The sequence below is a fragment of the Alligator sinensis genome, unplaced genomic scaffold (assembly GCF_000455745.1).
Source record: "Alligator sinensis unplaced genomic scaffold, ASM45574v1 scaffold753_1, whole genome shotgun sequence".
Classification (NCBI taxonomy): Eukaryota; Metazoa; Chordata; order Crocodylia; family Alligatoridae; genus Alligator; species Alligator sinensis.
Window position 1 is genome coordinate 815,416 of NW_005842625.1, and position 8,511 is coordinate 823,926.

Sequence of the window (8,511 nt, forward strand, 5' to 3'; positions counted from 1 at the left end):
AGGAAAGGAAAGGAGGAGTAGTGCTAGCACTCACTTCCTGAGCTCTGGCGCTCTGTGAAGACAGGGACTGAGCACTGGTACACTGCTTTGTCCCCACTTTTCCCCTATTGCTGAATTCAAGGGGCAGGAGGAGGGAGATGGTGAACAGCAGCAATGCCTCACCCCCTGGGCTCTGGAGCCATGCAAAAGCAGGGACTCAATCCAGATCCCGCACTGACGAGCTGGGGAGCTCAGAGTTTACTGGGATCCAGGGTCATTGGAGAGGGGCTGTGGTCACACCTCCTTCAGCTGTGCGGTGCAATCTCTCCACTGAGCACGTGCCCCACTACTGAGGGGGGATGGCTGCACCCCTGTCACCATGATCCACCCAGGTGTGTAACGTGGGTCTGCAGTAGATATCAGACATCCAATTCTGTCCTTATAGTGCTAACAGCTAATGGACCTTCTCCTTCAGCTCTAGAAGCCAAATCCAAATAGCTCAAACTAGGCACCTATGTGGTTGTTAGACCACAAAACCATTTAGGTGTCTAGATTTGCTAAATGCCCCTGTTTTGGCCCAAAGTGATCCCTCAGTGCCTAGACATGAACAACTGCACATGTTCAGAAGTGACACAGTTGGAGTAGCCAGGTGTTGCAGACATAAGTGGCAAAGTGCCTGAAATCTGCCTAAGTCTCCAATTCATTAGATACCCACAAAGCCAGCTTATTTTTTTAGGTACAACAACACCTATATGATGATGCCTATAAGACTGATCTGGACCTGACTCTAGGACAATTCCACCTAATTCTCATGAAGCATTTTTCATCCAGAGGTCTCAATGCAATTTCAAACTGAGATAAATATCATCTCCACCCCGTTTTACAAATGGGGAAACTGAGACACAGTAAGGGTGATGTGGCTTGCTAGGACTGCTCAGCAGACCAGCCAAGAATCAACACCAGGACCCTCAAGGTTCAGTACAGGGATCTACCTTCTTTGCCACATTGTCTCTCTTTTTTTTGCTTTGTAACAGGATGGAGGATTTTTCTCCTGAGCACTGCAGAGACTCACAGAAAGGCCTAAGTGGCCACAGACTTGCTGTGCTTCATGAACTGTATTACTGTCATGTGTTTCAGCAGACAAGCTGTTTTTTTAAGAGCAGCATTTGGATACCAGCTCATCAGGATGGTAGGGCTGGAAGAATAAAAGCGACAACAGTTTCCACTTTGGAAACTGTGTCTTGCCCCACAAATCTTCCCTTCTTAAATCTGTCACTGTCTAAATCCACATACTTCCTTTTAGTGTTCACCCATTACTGCAAAAGTTGTGTGGTCTTTAAAGTTGTGGAGGGGGAGGGATTTTTATTTATTTTATGGTTACAGTCTAATGGGGCTGGGGGGAGCAAAGGCAGACTTGTTCAGGTATCTCACTATAGCACCAGACATGTGAGCTCAAGCCCACATGCCAAAGGCTGCCCTCACTCAATTCAACCATAAAGGAGCAAATAGATATTCTGGCTAGAGTCAGAAAGTGGCCTGATGCAATGCTAACCCCATCACTCCCCTGCAAGGTGCTGACTACAGAAATTGCCAGGCTTTAACCATGCCAGCTCATTGAGCTGTTAGGCTCAAGGGGTATTTATATGCATGCTCCAGGAGGCGGGGGTGGAAGGGCCCTTTAATTAGACAGGCTCTGAGAGCTGTTCTAATTGAAGCACCCAGAGCATCACATGTATCAGTGTCCCTATGCTGAAAAATGGTGGTGGGGATGCTTTAACTAAAGCTCATTGAACAAGCTTTAATTAAAGCACCCCTGCCACCATTTTTCAGTGTGGGTAGGCTGATACACATGACCTTGGAGTCTGCTGGAATACAGCAATTACCACGCGCCAGCAGACTCGCTTAACTGAGTCTGCTCCGACGTGTTGTAATTACAGTGCATTGGACCAGCCAAGTTGCACTTGTATAGGTGCCAGAGGACCTTTGAGTTGAATATCTAATGGAGACAGGACTCCCATATCCTGATCCATGCTCTTCCAGGTTGCTGTGGCACCTTGAACAAGTGCTTAGCTTCAACTGTTTCAACTGTAAAACAGGGATCCTGCATCCTAATTCCACAGGCATATTTGGAGGCCAATCTAATTTGAATATTCATTAAGTGATTTGAATTTCTCTATCACCTTTCAACAGAGAAGCTCAGTGCATTTACTATCTCCTTTTCCAGTGAAGACCACTGAAAGCCTCAAACACTTTAAGGAAAAAAACACGTGTCAGATTCTCATCAAGTTGCAGACTAAAAATCCTGTGTAAGGAAGCGCCCCTGTGTAGCAAATCACTTTTCCTGATGTGAAGTTTCCTCCTTTCGGTAACGCTCTGTTTTAACATAAACTTGGCAAAAAGGTTTAGTTTTAAAAAGATCAGCTTATGACATAAACTACTTACCCTGTCACTAAATAAGAAAAAAAATATCCATGATTCTTAGGAGAGTTGATGACCTCTCAGCCAACAATACTGAGAATGTATACAGTGATTATATCCTCAAAACCTTAATCAATCCATTGCTTTAAACAGGCAGCATTTTTGTTTCAAGGCTGTTTTTGAGCTTTTTCCTAACTGCTGCTTTATATCTGTAGCTAGTTTTTGTTTTGTTTTAATCACAGACTAAGACATATTCAAATGCTGTAGGCTGGGTTGAAAATCTTCTTGTTTACGGAAATGTTGTATGTCACGAGAACTCAGAATTTGGCCATGACCATTTTCTGTTTAAGCCTTTTGAAAACCTGCCAGGAGTTACATGGATTCTTCCTGCATTTCATGTAAACCCTGGAGACAAATGCTGGAGCAACAAGGTAAAAAGATTTCTAAAGTACTAAGAGTTGGTGGCCTACAGTCCCAACTTTGCAGAAATTACTATTAGCAGTAATAAGCTGGAATCTCTCACTGGATAGTCTGAGATTCTCTCTTTCCAAAAGCACAAGGCTAGGATCAACTTCCTGACAAACCAACAGGATTTATTTAATTCATTCCCACATACACTGGAAAACAAAGGCACGGTATATGAAGACATAAGAGGCCACACACAGGCAATTATACAGTATCAGAACAGTTAAAAAGAATCTTTTTACCTCTAGAGAAAAAAAAGACTCATGGCTCTGAAATGCCACTCTCTCACCCATCAATAATGTAATAGTTTTGCCTGCTCTGAAACCTCACCCCCACCAAGGGGTTGGCTGGGCCAAATTCGCAGTGCATGAAATAGTAGAGAACCGAACTGGCCTTGGTGAGATAGCATGAGAAGTAGAAAATTGATAGTATTGTGCAGTGCCTGGCCACACCAGCACGCCCTCTGTTCCCTGCTGAGCCCTGCTGCAAGGGACCTTAACAGTCTGGTAGGAAGTGGGACTGACTCACGTCAATGGAGCATCCAAGGAGAGAGCCTTTTTGAAGAGCTTTCTGGATGATTTTGAACAGGTTGGGGGGTGCCTTCTGCAGCTCGTACCACTCTGCAATTCCACCTGTGAAGTCCTCAAAGCCTTCAGTGGTGGCTCCTCCTGAGAGAGCTTCATACGATCCATTCACCCTGCACAAAAGAGAACAAGATATTTGTTCATCTCACTTTTCTTCTCTTTGATGCAGATCTTTGGCTGATGTGAACTTGTCATAGCACCACCAGCTGTAGCAAAACTATGGTAGTTTGTATCAGCTGGGTAACTACTGCTTCCATATCTGCCTATCCTATGACATCGGGACTGAAAGCCCAGCCTGAGGCCCGGCATGCTGTACACTAGTTACATGAGTTCATATGTTTTGTTTAAACATGAAATGTTTCATTATCACTCCCAGACAAAATGAGAACCAATTCTTCCTGATTGAAGAGTGGACACATCAGTGCTATCACTTCTAGCTTACAGAATCTGTCAACAAATGTGTATTATAAACTCAGAAGAAGCAGTCAGTGATGAGTTCCTGAGAAGCTTTAACAGACCGTTTAGATCAGTGATTCTCTACCAGGGTGAGATGCCCCCTGGCAGGACATTTCAAATGGGGATTCATAATGTTAAAACCATGCTGACCTGTTGTGGTCTTTTTAAGTTCTTTGCAGCAAAAAAAATCTGCTCTGTCAAAAAACAAGTGAAAATCTGGTGGAAAAACAAGTAAGAGCTGGAGTTTTCCAAGGGTTGCCTTGCGGCTAAGGAGATTGGGAACCACTAGTTTAGACTGACACTTTCCTCATGTGGTTCCAGATTCTCTGTCAAATCTTCAGCTTAGGCATGAGGCTTTTTAAAAAACCAGCCCTTTCCTTGACCTTTACTTACTTGGCATAGGCCTTCTCCAGGAGGGCGCTCCAGAACTCGCTCCCCTCTGCTGAATGAACAAAGAGCAGCTCTCCATTTTTGGTGGGCAGCCTGTCATCAATCACAACATCCACCCACTCCCCAAACTGCCAGAACTGAAAAAGAAAGAGAAAGAGATTGTAAAGGACACTGACTTTGACTCCAGGGCTATACTTTGATTGTATAGCCATGCCATGACTGGCCAACGCAACTGCGTCCCCTGTCAGCACCTGCATTCTCTTCCACTTGCCTGGTTTTGTCTCTTTTCTCTGTCTGCCTAGAGATCACCTTAGATACTTTTTTTTCTCAGGCTTCTACATCATAGGAACCTGCGTTGCAACAGTTTTGCTTGGATGTTTCTGCATCACTTAGAACATGTAACAAGCTACATAAATGCTAAACACTTAACTGGATTCATCCAAACCCAAGATGACCCTGAATTTAAGATGACTCCCCAGTTTTTAGATTCTAGACATGGAAAATTATAAATTTGTTTTCCATGTCTAGAATCCAGTTACTGGGGGTTGTCTTAAATTTATCCCCTTACCACTTCTGCAGGGAAAGTAGGGGCAGGGAAAGCAGCAGGTGGGTGGCAGGCAGCCTGACCCAGGCCTTTTGTCCCCCACTTGCCACTTGCCCACCCCCAGTGTTTCCCCCTCCTGACACTTGTCCTCCTCTGCTGCTTGCCTCCCCACCTTACCTTTACAGCTGCTCTGGCTCTCTCTTTACCAGGGGCATGGGAGCACTTGGCTGGACCAGGCAGTAGCAGTGGCTCCAGCTCCAAACTCCAGTCCCAGTCAGGGTCAGGGCTGGAGCCAAAGCAGCTCCCCTTGTGCTCCACGTGACCCTTCCCTGCAATCCTCCCTGCTCTGTGTGTCCCTTTCCTTTGTGCTTCCCCCTGCATTTTGTGCCCCCCCACATTCCCCTCACTCCACGCTCCCCTTCCCCCACAATCTTCCACCACCCTCCCTTTCCCTGTATCTCTTCCCCTGTGTCTTTTCCCCGTACTCCCCTTGCTCCATGTGTCCCTTCATCCACAACCCGAGCTCGTTCTACATATTCTCTCCTACACCATGCACCCTTTCCCCAGTGCCTCCCCACCATACCACACATCCCTTCCTCCTGCACTGTGTGCCTCTTCCCCTGAGCTTCCTCCACACTGGGCACCCCCTTCCCTGTGGTCCTCCTGGCATCATGTGCTCCCCCCTGCACTGTGCACCCCTCCCTGCACTGTGCCCCCTTCCAGCATGCTCCCTCCTCTCCACACATCCCCTACTTGTGACATGAGCCACTCTGGCCCTATCTGGAGCTGTAGCAGCTTCTTACCTGGCTTGTACTCAAATCTAAGATGCGGGGATCCCCCTATGCTGGGGGGGGAGCAAAAGGAACCTCATTTTAGATTTGAATAAATATGGTATTACTGTATACCTGGTTTAACTTAGCACCTGCAGCATGGATTTTAAGGTTGCTGATGCCTTCATTGAAGTTTGTAATTGGGACGAGGCAACTTCTTTGGATGCATTTAAAAATCAAGCTGATTGTTCATTCAAGTGGCAGCCTGAACTGGAACAGGACCTTTTGAAAGTTCAAGAAGGTTTAGAGAAGCCCCACAAGTGAGTTTTTCTGGGCAGGTAGATTTGCTAGTGCCAAAATGGTGAACAAGAAGCTGCTCTCCTGGTCCTTCTGGATCCAGTGATAGGAGGATGTCCTGGAAGGTGTGTTTTTGTCAGATGAGCAACCCAGCTTTGCGAACCTGAGAGACCATCTCCAGTTTTATGCCAGTGTGATCCCACTGATTTTACCTGAGCTACTTTTAGCTTATAACAGTGGAAGAGAGATAAGATTAAGGCCCAGGGAGTTTGGAAAGTTCAGAGTCTGTCAGCATCTGAACTTCTGGATCCTTTATACTTTAATCTTTAGAAACTGGTTGGCCATACATTTGTAGTTTTTCACCTTAGAAGCCATGTGATACCTCTGTTACTACTAATGCTAAATCAAGTTCGATTATTGCCTGAATTGTAACTAATAACAGACAGACCTTGACTAAGCATTCAGAAGCACCACAGTACTTAGGACCCCAAGATTGACTGCCCTCATTCTGCCCTATCCCCATGATTCTTGGGGTGATTTCCAACACAATTAACCTGACACAGAAAAAAACGTTTGCCCTGGGGTGAGAACATCTGAGCAACTCTGGTTTCTAGCTGGTTGACAGATGATCCTAACAAAAATTAGTGATGAATGTACTTTGTTGCAACATGTGCCTCTAGAAGAAGATGCAGGACATGTCTACAAGTGCAATTAATATGACTGGACCTGAACGTGTGTCTGCAACAGGAGCAAATCTGCTCCCTATTATGGGAGCAGTTCAGTTCAGGGCTGCTCCTGCCCTGCTCTGTCCCCCTCCAGCAGCCAGGGGGAGCTCCAGGCTCCCTCAGGTGCCAGCCCCAGTCTGGCAGAGGGCACTGGGGGCAGTCCTGGGTTGGCAGAGGGCACAGGGGGAGGTCAGGCCTGGGCTCTGAAGGGGCGGGGGGCAGGAGCTGGGGACAGCTCCCTGGAGCAGCTCTGAGCTGTGAAGCGCAGGGTTAACCCATGCTCCCCTGCTGCTTGGGCTCACCGGAAGCAATTTGATCCTGGTCAGCATCTACACGTATGCTTCGGTGCATTAGTTGAATGTGCCATTTTCTAGTACCTGTATCTATCTGTACTAGAAAATGGCACATTAAACTAATCTACTGCACAGTAATTGTTACACAAGTGTAGGCATTGATGCTTTATTGTGCATTAGATTAGTCTAATGCGCAGTAAAGCGTCTCATGTAGAGACACTCACAGTCAACTTTGCTAGCATCTGGTATATTCTCACTGCAAAAATACTGCTAGTTAAATCTTTTGGGTTGGAGACAGCACCCTTCAGCTCCTTTGGGCTAGCAGGGCTCCTTCTCTTGTCAGGAAGCAGGACACCTGACCTCTTCAGGAATGAAATTCCTGCTTCCCCATGCTCAGCTGAGACCTACACCCTTCTTTTTAACCACCCAGACAGATAACAGTTCATTAAACAGGGTTAGTCAAGGTGGTATTAGAGTCAGAGTCAGTCAGGGTGGGCTCCTAGATGAATCCTGCCAAGTAAGAATTCAGAAATGTTTCTCTTCTCTGTTATGGAGTAAGGGTGATGGGAATGGCCCTTGGTGGAGACTGCAGTCACTCCATGACAGACCATATTGTGTTATATTAATAAATGATAAACTGTATAATATTACTACAAAATATTGAAGTACATGGATTCAGTTCTTCAGTTGATCAGCACAACTCCCTAAACTTCAATGGCAATGTGCCAATTCACACTAGCTGATCTCATCTAATTGGATGCACAGGTGCGTATATGTGTGTGTGTATGTGTGTGTGTGCGCCTGTGGGTACAGTCATGCACATACCTCACAAACTTATAATATTTGACCCTTCAGCAAAAGGCAAAGTCAAGCTTTTCCAAGTACCTGGAAGTGGAAGATTCCTGCATATTTGTCCTGGAAGCTCTGATCTTTGGGAACCACTCGGGCGAGAACCTCTTCATTCAGGGTGAGAGATGCAATGGCTGCCAGGAGCCAGCAGTCCCCTGTGAACACAACAGAAAGCATTAGACTTTAGTTCGGGGGTAGGCAATTATTTTGGGCAGAGGGCCATTTACTGAGTTTTATCAAACTGTCCAGGGCCGCATGGGTAGCCCCGCCCCTTGACAGGTGCCCCGCCCCCTGGTTGCCATCTTGTGATTGGAAGTCCCGCCCCTAACCCCTGACCTTTGCCACCAGAAATCCCTCTGCTTGCCCCCCAGAAGTACTCCTTTCAGTAAGGGGTTTTGCCATCTCGGAATCAGAAAAATACCAAATTATATTCTAAAAAGCAAATATCTAAAACATTAATTTGATTTCAAAAAACATTTTATCCTGATTTACATGTGTTTGTGTAGTGTACATAGAGGTGATTGCACAATAGCTTAAAATGAAGTCTTACTCTTGTATATTGTGGGAGGGTGGGAGGCATGGGGAGGTTGATATAGGTTTGTGAAGGGCTGTGGGTGTGTGGTATGTGGGATGTGGGGGAGAGTGTGGGTGTGTATGTGGATATGTGGGGTGTGGGTGGGTATGGGGTTTCTGGGGTGCTGTGTGTGGCGGGGAAGGTGGCTGGGGTGTGTGGGGGGGGAT

General features: G+C 46.3%; 1 protein-coding gene across 1 annotated transcript in view; it reads right to left on the minus strand.

Annotated features, from left to right (window-relative positions):
* CAPN2 (calpain 2) overlaps window positions 1-8,511 on the minus strand; it is a 53,732-nt gene that overhangs the window by 28,371 nt on the left and 16,850 nt on the right. The window contains exons 3-5 of the mRNA XM_006033376.3: window positions 7,807-7,925; window positions 4,296-4,429; window positions 3,391-3,559 (exon numbers count right to left, since the gene is read on the minus strand). Coding sequence (XP_006033438.1) covers window positions 3,391-3,559; window positions 4,296-4,429; window positions 7,807-7,925 — 422 coding nt within the window. The remainder of the gene's footprint in view (window positions 1-3,390; window positions 3,560-4,295; window positions 4,430-7,806; window positions 7,926-8,511) is intronic.